This window comes from Mercenaria mercenaria, chromosome 15 (genome assembly GCF_021730395.1).
Source record: "Mercenaria mercenaria strain notata chromosome 15, MADL_Memer_1, whole genome shotgun sequence".
Classification (NCBI taxonomy): domain Eukaryota; kingdom Metazoa; phylum Mollusca; class Bivalvia; order Venerida; family Veneridae; genus Mercenaria; species Mercenaria mercenaria.
In genome coordinates this window covers 30,351,300-30,368,229 of record NC_069375.1, presented here as the reverse complement: position 1 = coordinate 30,368,229, position 16,930 = coordinate 30,351,300, and the positions used below count along the sequence as shown (strand labels likewise).

The following is a 16,930-nucleotide window of genomic DNA, read 5'->3' as shown; positions in this document are numbered from 1 at the left end:
ATTAACTCACCTGTTTATCTCTCTACCCAACCCAAACAGTGGAATTATAGCACAATTGAATAGATTATTTTTTAATATTCTTTGGGATGGTTCAGCAAAAATAAAAAATACAGTTGTTATAAAACAATATTCAGAAGGAGGACTCAAAATAATAAATTTAAAGTGCTTTCCTGGACAACCTTAAGTTAACATGGCTTAGAAGATTACTTACAGAAAATAGCAAATGGAAACTCCTTGTGGATAATATGTTTAATTCTAATAAATTATTTGAGCCGCGCCATGAGAAAATTAACATATTGGCTTTGCGACCAGCATGGATCCAGGCCAGCCAGCGCATCCGCGCAGTCTGGTCAGGATCCATGCTGTTCGCTTTCAAAGTCTATTGCAATTAAAGAACCTGTTAGCGAACAGCATGGATCCTGACCAGACTGCGCTGGTCCAAAGCCACTATGTTGGTTTTCTTATGGCGCGGTTCAATTATTTTTGGCCAAAATTATTGTGAAGTAACTATAGACACACTTTCAAATAAATTCTGGAGGGACGTACTCAGGTCTTACTCAAAATTATTACAAGCATATGTGCCTCAATGGGACTTTGACTTTTTATCAAGTCCTTTATTATATAACAAAAATATTACAATTGGTGGAATCCCAAATAATTTCCAGTCTTGGTATAAAAATGGTTTATTTTATGTAAATGACTTTATAAATCAAAATGGAGCCATATACACACCAAAAGAATTAGAAGAACAACTTAACATAAAGTTAAACTTTTTACAATACATCGAATTTAAAGCATCGTTAAGTGCATATAAATAAAAATTCCGAAGATAACTGGGGTTACAAAACTAACATATCCTATAAGACCACCCATAATAAATTTAGTTTTTTAAAACACAAAAGGATGAAGTGATTTTTACAATATTCTTAATAAAAACAATGATGTTCCAACATCTAGAGGTAAATGGGACAACACTTACAATATAGAAAATGAAACTTGGAAAGAGATCTATCAATCCCCCTTTAATCTCCCAGTAAGCTCATTATTACAATGGTTTCAGTATAGAATAAACCACAGAATTTTATCCACTAAGTCATATTTATATAAGATAAAAATTATTGACAGTCCATTATGTACATCATGCAACCTAACAGTAGATGAGACAATTACTCATATGCTTTGGAGTTGCCCAGAAACTAAAAAATTCCTTGAACAAATAAAACCAATGCTCCACTCTAAAAATATCCAGGTAATCTTTCTGAAGAATTATTTATATTTAATATTGGTAAACGATACAATATTGGAACTTAAATCCTAATTCTAGAAACAAAGTATTATATTTTCTCTCCAAAAAGATTAGGCACACCTCTGTCTATTAAAGCATTTAAAAATAGGATAAGATGATCATTTACTGCATATGAACAATAGCAGACTAGACACATTTGAGAAATAATTTGAAGCCAATCTTGCAGGCATGTGGGTAAATACAGGATAACTTGCCTCAAACATAATCAGACCATGACAATTATCATAAGACATTTACAAAGTTTTACTATTATTCATCAGTGTAAACAGGTGACCACACAGACACAGAATGCTTCTTTTCTTTTTTTGCTCCTATTCCTCTTCATTACTTTCAGCCACCAAACTATATTACTGAAATTAATGGAAATTTAATTCTCTCCATGCATATATCTTTCAAACTTTCATATCTGAGAAACATACATCAACCAGTGAATAGAATATACAATTTTTTACATATTATTTGCATAATTTGCATATTTAACTGTATTATGTATATATAATTGTAAGGTACAGTAGAGGATGATTCCCCGATCCCTACTTTACCTATTCGCGTGAAAATAATTGGGTCACCTTTAGGTGGCTGGAAACAAAATTTCTCGGTCCAGACGAGTGGTTCTTAGTCCTAGCATATTTTCATTCACTAAGGGTTCATACACGCTAATTCTCATATATCCAGGCGAGTGATATTGTCATTTAGCGAAATACCATCTGCACTAAGAATTCATACCGTTAATTCTTGTAAGACATTAGATCAGTTGTGACTGCAGGCAAAACCATAATCAATAAGGAATGATACAAGCTTATTCCGATAGAGCATGTGATTGGTTCTGATCACTTGCAGAAAGATATAATACAAGACACTTCCCATTCTTGAATGGACGTGCAGAATTTGCTTATACACATTTATTTATTTTTTTAAACTTTGTTTTCTTTTAACCCAGAGAAAAAATGTTGTTACAGATTCCAAATACAAGATAATTCTTTCAGTACACTGGTTAAATACTTTGATAAGTGTAAATATCAAGTAAATATGAAAACTAAAACTAGTGGTAGTCATTTCTGCCCTTTTTTGTTTTTGTTTAGAACTGACTGCTCAATCTTTCTCGTGCTCTTGTGATTATGTGGAAATTCTCATTCCATACACTTTCACTGATTTGTGAATACCTGTATTCTGAATTGGTATCTTTCCATCAACCTCCCATGAATCGAATCGTTGTTCAAATAGCATTTCACAGCCGGCTTTCTCGAAGATCCTTTTTGAGAAATTCGATGAACCCTCGACCTTGAGGTACACAGGATCGATCCCAAAATTACGTATCATATCAACTGCCACTTTGAAAATTTTCGATGCATAGCCACATCTTTTGTATTTCGGAGCTACTGCAAGACCTAGAAAATGAAATGCTTCTTTGGTAGGAAAATGTCCAAAATAATTCGCTTTTTGATCACAGTGTACAATAAGCTGGATCATTAGTTTGATCCGCTCGTCTTTTACGGCCTCAGTATTTGGCTTGTCATCATAGCGTGCAATTCTTGTAGTTCTGAGCGCGATTGGTTCTCCGTTTTGTTCATTCAAAAACATCAATGAAAGGTTTAGTTTGAATGAATTCATCCAGAACTCTTTTAGCTCCTCTGACCACTGCATACCAAGGGCTTTATTTAATGCTTCCTCTTTCATGAAGTAATCCCGTGCAAACGTTAAAGCTAGGTCATAATACTCCTCCGTTATCAGAATAAGTTTGACACCTGGTTCTTCAAACTTAGCAAGTGTTCTTTCGAAAGCCTGCAATTCAGACAAAATTTGTTCAGAAAATTGAATTAATTTATTTTATCGGGAGATGAAAATAAAATGTAGAAGTTTACACATTTACGATCTGGACTTACAGAAATACTGTTGGGACCCCCAAGCCGGTATTTTTCTGCATTATATGCATTCATTTTTGAATGTTCGAGAATAGCATCGGAGTACGAGGACGTCAAATGCACATGATAATATTGAACTTATTTTCTTGGCCACTTTTACCATTTGTATGAAAAAATTCTGTTGTAACAGTTACAGTAGTGAGAAATGTTAATATCGTTGAGGTTCATCTACATTGTTTGGAGACCACTCCTCCAGTGAATATTTGTAATATATACACTGAATTGTTCACATGAAGTAGTAAATATTTTACACATGTAACTTTGTTTTAGAATAATATATTTTGTGTCATATAACTTGTAGTTTGACTGTTAACCTTCGATTGTAGAATATATATCAAACTTCTTATTCAAAAGTATATTTTCTTCAACATGTTGTTTGTAGGCACTTCATGTATTCAAACTTTATTAACTTACATAACTCAAACATATTGCATTATTTTGTGATTTTAATTTCTCTACTTTCACTTTTTTATCAATTTTTGCAGATTTTTTTTCAAGCAATTCAACACACGGAGCACCTTGAGAAATATGTTAGGCATTAATTACAGATAAAAATTGAAAACGATGTTAACTATTTTTTACATAATAGAACTAGGATAGCCAAAGTGCTTGTTAAAAGCCAAATCAAACTGCAAAGGTGTGGAGGTTTACGAGAAGCTTAAAACTACACAGAGCGTGGTAACTTACATGAAACCTTCTTGCGTAATTTTGTAACTAATGGATTAGGTAAAATAAGAACATTATCTGAAAAGATTTCGAAAGATATACCTTTCGTTTCTGATCCATCGTTAAATCCTTTAAAAATAATTTTTCAGCCATGTCAAAATCTAAAACCTCTCACGCATGTATACTTTTGAATGTATAGTTCCAAGATGTTTACTTGGCACTTTTATATAGTATGAAGTCTATATAGAAATTTCCTTGTTGTTTATCACTAGTATTAGAACTAGTATTAGTAGAAAATATATTGTTCTCAAGTCTCTTGAAAAGACAGCAATATGGTAATTTAGGTGTTGTACTCATTGCACACTCTAGCAATAAGAACAGAATAAAAGATTATATAATTTATCTGAAAGTACAACTACTATAGACATCCATTTATCTTGAGTTGCCATATTATCTACCCCTGTCTATACTATTAAAACCATCAAACATCAGATACGAAAAGTCAACGTAGTGACATACTGCGCTAAAAAAGATAAACGTGTTTACAAACATGACAATAAATAAATTTTGTGTCCTACTGTTTCACCAAAGGTTACAGATAGAAAACTCAACAGCAAATATTGAATTGAATAAAGGGTATTTATTATTAAAATACCATAAAGCAAAAGAGACTAAAAATCAGTGATATTTTTCTATATCCGGGCGACCAGAAACCGTCGACCCGTATGTAAGATACAGTATAATGTATTATATCATCATCATTATTATTATTATTATTATACCAAATTTCTATAGCGTCATTTCCATGATAAATGCTTCAAGGGCGCTTTATATAGCGCAAACGCATGAGCCACTAAGGGCGCGAATTTAATCCTCTACTAGTATAGACACAGAGCGATCTGACCAGAGAGACATAAAAAAAACTCAGAACAGATAGAGAGAAATCCTTTTCAGATACATACCTGTCCGGCTAACCTAGCCTAGCTTTTTAACGTACGTCTCTGGTATATATTACATGCCTCTAAGTTAGGTGGGAGACACTCAAGAGCATCTCGGAAAATTCTAGTGCCTGCACCATTATTGGAACCCCGGACCTTGGAATTGACAGTCAAGCGCGATCATTAAAGGATATCAAATTGCGTTTACCTGGCATCCACTTTTAATTATAGTGTTAAAAGGTTTGTTGATATAAACCAGTATGGTATTATCTACACTTACGATGAAATAAAAGTGTGCGTCTACAGTAGAAATTATCATATGAATGACAATTGTGAAATGTTTACTAAGCTGTAGGACTATGGTACCAAAATCTGCTTTAGGCAAATTTAAAATCTATATTCAAGTACATTTACCGTATCCCAAAGTTTCAGATATGCATATGCAACAGAAATGTTTTATCAATCATTGAACTAGACAATAAATTTCATAAAAAGATGAAACATCTTAAGGTAGTTTTGCACGTTCGGATCGATTTTTTTTCTACAATGTAGAATTTGATTAAACTCTATTATTTCAAAACGTATATATAATACCTAGAAAATTCAGGTAATACAAAGGATAGGATCGTTTGCTTAAGCTTTTGCTTTACTGATTTGAAAATTTTGGACCTCACATAATTTTTCATTATTGGAGTCTATAGAAAACTCAAAACTTACAAAACATTTTCGCGAATAGAGTTTTTTCTACAATCTAGATTTTGATGCAACTTCTCACAGTTATAAATAATCATATGGCCTATAATACGGTGAAATAAAATTTGCTTATATTAGCGATATTTGACCTTGAAGTGAACCGAATATTTCACGCTAATTTTATGACAATATTTTGAATTATTTAACATGTCATATATTTTGATATTAAAGAACAACTGTCTTAATTAATAAACATTTTAGCTTTTTGTACACCCAAAATGTTTGTTGTTGTTGTTGTTTTTGTTTTAGTTTTGGGGAAGCAGGGAGGGCGTTTAGAGTTGCCCTTGCCCGCCAGTCCAAATTTGTGTCATTCATATTTAAATAAGTATTTGACCCAGAATCATCAAACCTCACAGGATTGTTATTCAGCACGAGAAGTTGTGCAAAGGGGTTTTAGTTTTGATCCCACACAGTCAGACCACACTTATGGCCCTTGACCTTGTCAAAAATATGCATGAAAAAGCTTGAGTATGTGCCGCATGTATCTCAAAAAGTATTCGATCCTGTATTATGAATCATTACAGGAATATTATTCAGTATGTGAAGTTGTGTACCTGGGGATTTGTTTGAGATAACACTTAGACCAGAGTTATGGCACTTGTTTTTGTTAAAAGTTGCGACGCACATATCTCAAAAAGTGATAGGGTCGTGAAAGATTATAGGAATGTTATTCAGCATATAAAGTCGTGCACCCTGGATTTTATTCCGGATTACCATCAGTTACCAAGTGTAATGGCCCTTGGTGGTCAAAAACATGCATAAATGGAATACAAGTTTCTGTCGGATGTATCTCAAAAAGAATTAGACTTAGAGGTATAAAACATTAGGGGATTGTTATATAGCTTGTGTAGTTGTCACCAGGTGCTATGTTTGGGAGTTCACTCAACCAGACTGGAGTTATGGGCCTTGACTTAGTGAGAAAATATGCATAAAGTGCTTAAAAAGTTGTGTTTCATATATCGTAAAAAGTATGTCTCTAAGTGTTATGAAACCATGCAGGAATATTATCCAGTATCAGCTGAATTTATGCACTTGAGTTTGTTTTCTTTATTTCATTTTGCAAGACCAGAGTTTTGGCCTTAGACTTAGTAAAAATATGAAGATTTGTGCCCAATGTATCTCCAAATAATTATAGAAGAGTTTTATAGCTTCAATATGAGGCAGAGAGAATTGTCACAGCTTTAATGCCATCAGCCTCACATCTAAAATTTGTTTGGATCTATTTGTCTGATCGTTAAAAAGAACAAAATCTCATTTTGATGAACAAATAGAAACAAGAAACTCTAGCAAGTCATTTTGACGAATAATTTCATTTCCAGTTGAAAACTTTAATCCGTATAAATTAGATATAACGAAGAATTTGCGAGACGTGACGAAATTTACTCAATGCCAACGATGCAGAAATTCGCAGTTTACCAATACGATAGTCATTCAATAATAAATTTAATACTCCCTAGCCCCTATCGCATACAAGGGGAGATCCACACAATGTAATTTCCATGGGCCGGACAATTGGTTCTGACACATAAGAAACACAAATACACATCATAAAAACTAAGTTCCACAGACCAGGTGAGGTGAACGGTTCTGGCACTTACCAAAACCACGTACAGTGAAGATTAATACAAGTTTATTCTCGCAGCCCAGGCGAGCGCTTCTTACTCCTAGGATATTCTCATTCACTAAGGGTTCATACATACTTCCCATATACCTGGCCACTGGCACCAGAATAGAAAGAAAATGCCTCTGTACATGTTATACCCTACCCCTAGGTATTATTTAAGAACCATGGTCATGAACGGGAAAGTGCACTAACCCAATTCAATCGTACATTTCTTACCTAAAACGCGAAGTTCGGTGAATGGGTTCCCAACATATTGAACAAGTGGTAATTCATCTTACATCGTGTACCAGTCACTTTGTCTCAATATTTCATATTGCAGAGATACTCCACATATCTTATGCTTTTGTGCACGTTACAGAAAATACTTGCGTGAAATTCCCCAATGAACAACCGGTCTAGAGGTCACAGCAGTGTGCACATGTTAGGCGAAATGTAAACAAACAGAAACAGGATGCAAACTATTCATAGTTTTACAATAAAACTCGAAATGATGAATGAAATTAATGTTATATATGATTTTGATTTAACACTGGTTAAATACTCTGATAAATGTAAATATAAAATAGATATATTGTTAGTCATTTCTGCCCCTTTCAGTATTTGTTTAGAACTGACTACTCAATCATTCTTGTGCTCTTATGATCATGTGGAAATTCTCATTCCATACACTTTCATTGATTCGTGAATACCTGTGTTCTGAATTGGAATCTTTCCATCAATCTCCTATGTATCGAATCGTTGCTCAAATAGCATTTCACATCCGGCTTTCTCGAAAACCCTTTTCGAGAAATTCGATGTACCCTCGACTTTGAGATACACTGGATTGATCCCAAAATTACGTATCATGTCAACTGCCACGTTGAAAATCTTCGCAGCATAGCCACATTGTTTGTATTTCGGAGCTACTCCAAGACCTAGAAAATGAAATGCTTCTTTGGTAGGGAAATGTTCAAAGTAATTCGCTTCTTTATCACCGTGTACAAGAAACTGGACCATTAGTTTGATTCGCTCATCCTTTACGGCCTTAATATTTAGCTTGTCATCATAGCGAGCTATTCTGGTAGTCCGGAGCGCGATTGGTGCTCCGTCTTGTTCAATCAAAAACATCAACGAAAGGTTTAGTTTGAATGAATTCATCCAGAACTCTTTCAGCTCGTCTGACCATTGCATACCAAGGGCTTTATTTAATGGTTCCTCTGTCATGAAGTAATCCCGTGCGAACGTTAAGGCTAGTTCATAATACGCCTCTGTTATCAGAACTAGTTTGACACCTGGTTCTTCAAACTTAGCAAGTGTTCTTTCGAAAGCCTGCAATTGTAATAAGATTTGTTCAGGAAAGTGAATTAATTTATTTTATCAGGAGATGAAAGGAAAATATAGAAGTTTACACATTAACGATCTGAACTTACAGAAATACTGTTGGGACCTTCAAGATGGTATTTTTCTGCATCATTTGCATTTATTTTTGAATCTTCAAAGCAAATAGGTAAGGGTAGATTTCTCGGAAGCACAGAGCACCATAAACACAGCCTCTTAGCCACGCATTTGCAAAGTAGGCCCACATCAAAAAGAAGCTGTAACGGAAAAATATTATAAATGGGTTGCCTATAAAAAAAGACCACCACTCCAGTGAATGTTTATACTATATACATTGAATTGTTCAGATGAAGTAGTAAATACTTTATACATGACTTTAAGCTTCTTTTAGAATATATATTTTTTGTCATATCACATGCACTTTGACTGTACAATATATGAGACTTCTTATGCAAAGGTATATTTTCTTAAACTTTGTTTTAGTTCCATGTGTAACATATTTAGTTAGGCACTCCAATCATTCAAAATTGGTTGACTTACATAACTGAAACATATTGTATTATTTTGTGATTTTGACTTCTTTACTTTCACGTTTATTTATCAATTTTTGCTGTTATTTTAAACTTACATGTTTCAGGGCAATTCAACACACGGAGTACCTGGAGACATATGTATGGCATTAGTTACAGACAAAATATTTTTGTAAAGAAGTTTGATATTTTCTACAAAATAGAATTATGACAGTCAAAGTTCATGTGGTATAAGACAGTAACAACCTCTCTTCAAAGTCTCTATTACTTACTTAAACGGTTTGGTATATCTTGTTTGAAAAAAACAAAGGCTTTTAAAGCCAAAACAAAGCTTTACCAGTGGGAAAATTTACAAGAAACCTTAAAACTATACAAAGCGTGGTCACTTACATGCAACCTACTTGCGTGATTTTTAACTAATGGATTAGGTAAAATGAGAACATTACCTGAAAAACATTATCTGAAAAAGATTTCGAATGATGAACCGTTCGTTTCTGATCCATCGTTAAATCCTTTAAAGTCATAATTTTAGCCTTTAAAAATCACAAACCCCTTATGCATGTCTACTTAAAATTGTATAGTTCCAAGATGTTTACTTGGCATTTTTATATAGTATCAGGTCATTTGTCTGGTTAAATGATTTAATTATTTTGGGTTGATATTTGTTTGACACTAACCCCGAGTAGTAACTAGCATTAGTAGAAAATAAGTTTTTTTAAGTCACTTGAAAAGACAGTTATATAATAATTCAGGTGCTGTACTAATTGTAAACAGTGGCTTTCTGGTGTAACAGAGGAAACATTTTGCAGTTCTAAGTTTGTTTAGTATCTACGAATTTTCAAACGGTAACGTACATTTAGTGGCCTTATAGTTTATATTCACTCGGCTTATTGGTCTTACATGTTTATCTTTGTTTGTAAAAAAAGTATTTAATGTACAGATGCAGTTTATAAAAATCGTAACCGTGCATGAAAATATAATTCCTGTACAAAACGAACTTTTTTACGGAATATCTATTGATTTGGACATATACATAAATATACTATAATTGAAGATTTTTATGTGCTACTTGTAAAAGTTCACCCACCGTGAAAACATACGTAGATACAAGCAACATTTTGTTGTTTAATGTTGTATACGCGACATGTTTGTTGTATCATTGTTCTATCGAGATGTTTTCTTGAAGTCTACAATCATACAAAGATTGGAAATGAAAAATACTTGCAAGTGTTATACATGAATACTAAATGTAATGTGGTACTCATCAGTATTAGTGAAAGCAACAATAATATTATGCATTTCTCTATCCCTTTCGTACATTTTTAATTTCTGTTATTGAAGCTCAGATAGTAACTTATTTTCGTCTGAGAAAGCAGACATATAAATTATGAAGGTTTGATGATGCCAGTCTGCAGTCATCGTATGTCATATTTCATGGCCACGTTTATCTATCTAGGTACCATCTAAAAATTAATAAGACAATAACATCTATTCCTTATTTCCATCCAGAAAGCTTTATTTCATGAGGAACATTTTAATGTTTTGTATATTTTATGATCCTTTGACTATTTTGCAGATGTAAATACGTTCAAAATAAGAGAAGAGAAGAATATCAGATGACCAGAATTTAAAAAAAAGGAAAGTTCGTTTCTAGACCGGCTAAAGGTAAATGCGATTGTTACTATTAAGGAGGTATGTTACCATGTTACCAGGTAAATTCAAATTTTTCGAAACGTAGCATTTATATTTATTTATTTTATTATTATTTTTTTTTTTTTTTTTTTTTTTTTTTTGCATTTCGTGTAATTTCATGTTTTAACTGCTACAATTTCAATCCGTTTATCTCTGTTCCTTCAAGTAAAGTTTTATCCAGGTTTGAAGCAGATGACCCTCCAAAGGCATTTTATATTGAAAGAAGAAGAAAAATACGGATATTTAACTCTTTTACAAATAAAACTGGCCAACTTCTATTTAAAAATGACCGTAATAAGTAACCTTTCATTCAATTATACTCCCAATTACATCAGTTACCACCATCCATTTCTTATATTCTGCATAAAATTTCAATATAACTACATAAAAGAAGCAGACTATTAATCATTATTCAGAGCAAAAGACTCATAAATGTTGAATACGGTGGTGGCTTTAGGACATGCATTTATTTTTTTAGATTAAATTATCTTGTTCGCACGACATCTTTTATCGTACGCATGACATCCGTTATATCGTGCGCGCGACATCTTATCTCGTGCGCTCGACATCTTATCTCGATGCTTGACATCTTATCTCGAGCGCTCGACATCTTTTTTTCGATTGCTCGACATATTTTCTCGTGCGTACGAGAACTTATCTCTATCGCTCGACATTTTATCTCGATCGCTCGACATTTTTAATCGTGCGCACGGCATCTAATCTCGACCGCTCGACATCCAATCTCGTTCGCACGATAACTTATCTCGTGCACATGACATCTTATCCCGAGAGCACGACATCTTATCTCGATCGCTCGACATGTTATCTCGATCGCACGACATCTTATTTCGTAAGCACACAACAGTTAATAGAGTATTTGAGATTTCAACCTTCGCCTTCCCCTTCAACGTCTCTTGCGAAGTTAACGTATAAAGTTGAAGTTCGATTAAAATTCCTTGTGATTTCAAACTTTAGAATGACCCTTACTTCTTTTAATCCGCCCTTTCAATTTAACCGTAATTATGATCGTTTCTTTTTTTTCTTTTTTTTTTTCGTGCATTATAAAATGATAATCAATGATATCAACGTATTTTATTGTTGATGGTGTTCTTGAAAGATGGTGCAGTTAATATTTTTTTTCAAACAAAAACATGAAACACCAACTATTACAAATGCATTTGTCGAAATACTTTGAAATTAAGTTAAATATATGCGATAAAGCAAACACAAAAGGCATGACCATAAAACATAAAGGACAGATTCATCCGTCATGCTGTGGACTAGTATTTCATAGTTTTCTTAATTTATGAAAAGAAAATTCACTTTGAACTGTTACTTTGTGCATCGAATTCCTTAAAAGACGCGTGTTACTTGTAGACAGTCATAAACTATGTACCTGATGAAAATTTAACCTTTTAAAAGATACGTTGATGACATGAGCCAATATACACAAGTTATGAATACATTTAACAAGAATGTAAGAAACTCTCGTGATATCATATGTTTTGGCATCATGACACTCTGCATGACTGTATAATGTCAAACTCTCAGACAGCACAATATAATCGTGCCAAGTCACCATGCGAAACAGTCAAGAAATGTTAGGTAGAGATGGACATTATCGCACAAAATAACATGTGGGCATATATTATGCATTTGTTTTAATATACTATTTTATAAGTAAAGCCTGTGCAGATCCAGGAATTTCGGTTAGGAGGACACCAACTTTAAAGAGGCGGTCACCCATTTCAGGGAGGGTGAGGGGGGTACACCGAGTTTCAAGACCGATTTTCCCCACAATGCCCATCTGCAGGCTCTAGGTCCGTGCATGTAAAGAATGGATTTATCCCATACGGCTAACAGGAAACTTCTCGCCTCATGATATCATAGATCTAAAATTGTCTGATACTTCAGAAGAATTTTCCATCTTACTAGTACCATTTTATGTTCATAATTAAAACGCAACTGTTGTATAAAGTGTCAGACAGAAACGGATTGTTTTTATCTGGAAGTAAAAATAAAATGTTCCACCAAATGATAATCACGCATAATTATTTATTTTTCAAGTAAAATGACTGTCCTGCCATGTGCCTCCATCCAGATGTCAGTGTTTGATGCCGGGTATGTGGACAGAGTAGATGAAAAAAGATTGAAGTTTTGACTTTCGTGATATCACATCTTCGGACGATCAAAACTTCACTTCATACGACAAAAAGCTCCATCTAGTATAATCGATAGCATCTGGGGACACAATTATGCCATAGAAGTTAAAGTTTGAACAAAATCTCAATGCTTCTCAAAATCAGTTGATAACTTCATACTTCCAGGTTCAATTCAACGTATTTAGTTAAAATTATTAGCCATACAAAACTTTATTATTCTAATACTTATTGGTAGTGTTTCGCATTTCATTTAGCCTAATATACATATGGATAATCGAATAATTTAGTAAGCAGAAATCCTGAAACAAAGCTTTTTTTTTTTATTTCATATAGTAATAAAGAGAAGTCTTAGGCTTACTTGATATTACATGGAAAACTTTAGTATCAACGTCTGCTTTAAATAAAATACGCGCATATCGGTGACGTGTTACCCCAAACATATATGAGAGACGTTGAAGGGGAAGGCAAAGGCTGAAATCTCAAACTCTCTAACGGTACCGTCAAAACTATAAGACGGACAATTTAATTTTAGAAATTTAGCGAGGTAAGGGTTTACCAGGACCTTAAGTTCTTGCATCAAACAACAATTAAACGTTATTTTGCTACAAATGATTTCTTTTCATTTTACCAACTTGTGATAAATACTGGACAAAATTGTAAGGATTAATACGTTTTGACGTTCATTAACTTCTTTGAATAACGTTTTCATTCTTATTTAAAAAGTGTCATACCTCTTTCTTCTGATCCATAGTTAATTCCTTTAAAATTGATTTTTCTGCCATTTTTCAAAATATATAATATATTCAATTAAACATCTAAATTACGGATATATAAAGTCGTCTTATGTAATAACGCAGTAATTTTGGAAGTGTTCCAAAATGTGCACTTCCTTCCATACAAACAGTAATTTAAATTTGGTAAGCTGATATGCAGTATCTGAAGTGTTTTAGTATAATCTTTGTAATAGATAAATATAATATTGTAAGATGATCTGATTGAAGGACAGAATACAATCAAGCAAAATAATACCTGGTTTGAATGAGTCTGTTCATGAGAGTTAATAAAGAGGACAACACCCATCACGCCTCTTATCACCGCCTTGAGCCTTATTCTATGACAAGGTTACTGAATGAACTCAAAGGACCTGAAAACAACAAGTTTTGCTTCAAAAGTGCCCTTTTAAAACCGAAAGTGGACTAAATATCAGGTGCAATATAATATAGTACGTTTTACGCCATGCTACTATATAATCGTACAGCGTTTTTTGCTTCTTCATATCGTAATATCATCCTTAGTTTGAAAGTGAGATAACACGAAAACAGCGTGCGAAAGTGCAATATAACTGAAAAACAAACATATTTTCCTAAAAAATATTATTTCAATATTTGCGTGTAAACAAAGCATCTTAGTTGTAAAACGTTTATTTTGAAGGCAAAGATTATTCTCTGAGAATCGAAAGCTATAGTTCTTCTGCGATTTGCTAGCTTTTCAAAACAATGTAGCTCATGCTTTGAAATGACATTATATATTGTGGTGCAGATAAGTTTGCTGATGTAATGTATTTTGTTTATGAATTATGAATTATTGTTATAATAGAAATGCAAGAATCTTGTAGAAGGCGAGATAATGTCTATTGTCCATAAGTATTGACCTGGCACTCATTAATCTTTGCCAGTATTTTCGGGGGGGGCTTCCATTATTTTACGAACTATTTGTATTCTTAAATAACCAATATAAATAACCAGTGGCACGGTGGCGTAGTGGTAGCTGTCTGACTGCCACGTTAGTTTCCACGAGTTCAAAGCCACCTCAGACCATATTTTTAATTAAATATAATGTTGTTATCGATGTTACTATATTCTTACAATATCTACGTAACATATTTCACGAATTCTGATTGTTTTCTGTTGCATATCCAGTATTCGTTTACTGGAAACGCTGTTGACAAGTACTTTGTCCTTTTATCTAAGATAATTTTAAAGATGTTTTCTTCAACATTTTCAGAACGTTTATAGACCATATGGTTTGATCAGATACGTATGGCAATATTTCTACGGATAAAATTGAGGGGGGGTGGGGGTGGGTGTGAATGGCCCGTCCGCAGGACTTGAATCAAAAATACAGATTAGCAGCTAAACGTTTTGTCCGCACAGCTATTTGCACATGTAACATTGTGGAAATTTTAAAGAAATATATACGCAATCTTTATATTTAGCTTCAGACACCGAGAATTAATTTACGGATAATATACGGAATATTCATGAGTGTCAGGTCAATACTTACGGACAATAACATGACATTAAATAAAAATTACAGTTTTAACTCATCTAACATCATTTTCACGTGCTCAGATCGATCAGGTATGTTACCTGTGCACGAGCGCAAGTATGGTATGATACCCATGCACTTGCGCAGGTATGGTATGTAGGTATTCATTTTGGTTACTAACCCGCAGAGAACAATAGAGCAGTTATTTAATTTGATTTATACATGATTTATCGTGACTGTCGTATTGATGTAATAATGATGAGCTTGTATGCTTAAATCTGTTTAATTTAGGCTTGTGACACCAAGTAAAAATCAGATTTTCGTGCAGAAAACAACAACAACAACCAAAAAAAAAAAAACAACAAAAAACAATACATTATTTTATAAATATAATTGGTAAAACATTTCAGCATTAATGTTAATACTTAAAGTAAGCAACGTAGATATATCAGCGAAGTGTGGCGCCGTTACATCTCGTAACACCGCTTAATGTCACAACTACCGTTAAATGTCGCGTGTTGAATGGAATATGGAAATGGCGTATAAGTAACATACTGTTCTGAACTGTATATTTGCTTTTCAGTGATGTCGTGCCATTCATACGTTACTGATTGATATTTAAAGGCGGTATTCATCAGAGTACTAAAATCATTTAGGTGTAAACAACCGAATCGTATGGAGTCCATTTTCTAGGCCATGTAACATTAACCATCATATGTCGCATTGTCGAGTCAAATTTTCTTGTTGTAAAATATTTTAGGTTGATGCAAGACTTCCAGTTTTGAAACTTCAGTAATCGATCTAGACCATCATAACTCTCCCGTTTAATAGAAAAATTATCTCATGCGTTCTATATCTCCAGCACACGATAATTATCTTAACTCTAGGGAACGATAATTATCTTAACTCTAGGGCACGTCTTCTTATCTCGAGAGCATGACATTTTACCTCGAGCGCAAGACATTTTACTTAGATCGTATGGCATCCTATGTCTTATCTCGAGGGGACAACATCTTATATCGAGTGCGCAACATCTATCTCGACAGTATGACATTATATTTTGAGCGCAATACATGTTATTTCAATCGCACGACGTTCAATCATGAGAGCACGACATTTTATCTCCAACACTCGACATGTTAATTCGAACACACGACATCTCGTCTCGATCACTTGAAATTGTGTGTCGACTGAAAAATGTATGATATATACGATATAGAAAGGCTTGCCACCGAGGGATCGCACTCTATTATGTTGAAAGACAACCAATGGCAAACTAATGCACATGTAAGAAATGCAAACTGCACCGATCTTGAAAACGTCTGTGCCTGTGCACAAATGAGACTTAAATCTGTTCATGAAGTTTTCCTGTGTACCAGTGAAGCTGTGGAAAACGAATGATTTCCTGTAAAGTGATCATGGGTCCTATTTTTGTGTTGGAATTTTAGTAAAGGTCATAAGGCGGCTATCCAGCTGAAGATCTTAAGTGGTCCTCATTGCACTTTTTCAAATACCATGCGGGTACCTTGATATTTTATTTACTTTTAGTTTCTTGACTTTGTCCCCTAGTATCACATTATCATCCTCCCTGTCAAAATGACCCCTCAGTCCTACACACTCACCCCACACATCAATCACCTCCTCCCTTAAAATTACTTGTTTACTATATTTTAGATTTCTGTATTATTATTATTATTATCATCATCATCATTTTTATCATTATCATTATTATTAATCATTCCCTTCCCCACC

General features: G+C 33.7%; 2 protein-coding genes across 4 annotated transcripts in view; both read right to left on the bottom strand.

The window, feature by feature from the left end:
• Positions 1-468: 468 nt before the first annotated feature.
• LOC123550024 (uncharacterized) lies at positions 469-4,172 on the bottom strand. 2 transcript variants are annotated; one of them, XM_045338480.2, is made up of 3 exons: positions 3,997-4,172; positions 2,470-3,088; positions 469-1,656 (listed from the first exon to the last, which is right to left on the bottom strand). In XM_045338480.2, exons 1-3 carry the CDS (start codon positions 4,045-4,047, stop codon positions 1,649-1,651), a joined length of 678 nt encoding a protein of 225 aa, XP_045194415.2. In that variant the 5' UTR covers positions 4,048-4,172; the 3' UTR covers positions 469-1,648. The 2 variants fall into 2 exon arrangements, with proteins under 2 accessions (XP_045194415.2, XP_045194404.2); XM_045338469.2 differs by having other exon boundaries at positions 473-3,088; positions 3,997-4,163.
• A 3,493-nt stretch (positions 4,173-7,665) lies between these two features.
• Positions 7,666-16,930, bottom strand: part of LOC123550050 (uncharacterized) — a 32,890-nt gene continuing 23,625 nt past the window's right edge. The window contains exons 3-4 of one of the 2 annotated variants that reach the window (XM_053524904.1): positions 13,940-14,054; positions 7,666-8,517 (exon numbers count right to left, since the gene is read on the bottom strand). In XM_053524904.1, the coding sequence (XP_053380879.1) occupies positions 7,933-8,517; positions 13,940-13,990 (636 nt within the window). In that variant the 5' untranslated portion in view covers positions 13,991-14,054 and the 3' untranslated portion in view covers positions 7,666-7,932. Of the gene's footprint in view, positions 8,518-13,641; positions 13,799-13,939; positions 14,055-16,930 lie in introns of those variants that run through there. The other variant, XM_045338490.2, reaches the window with a different exon arrangement.

Excerpts from the sequence above, each read along its gene's own strand:
- LOC123550024 (XM_045338469.2), bottom strand. The coding sequence starts at position 4,047 with ATGGCTGAAAAATTATTTTTAAAGGATTTAACGATGGATCAGAAACGA. Across the intron at positions 3,089-3,996 it reads CGATGGATCAGAAACGAAAG|GCTTTCGAAAGAACACTTGC; the intron begins GTATATCTTTCG and ends TCTGAATTGCAG.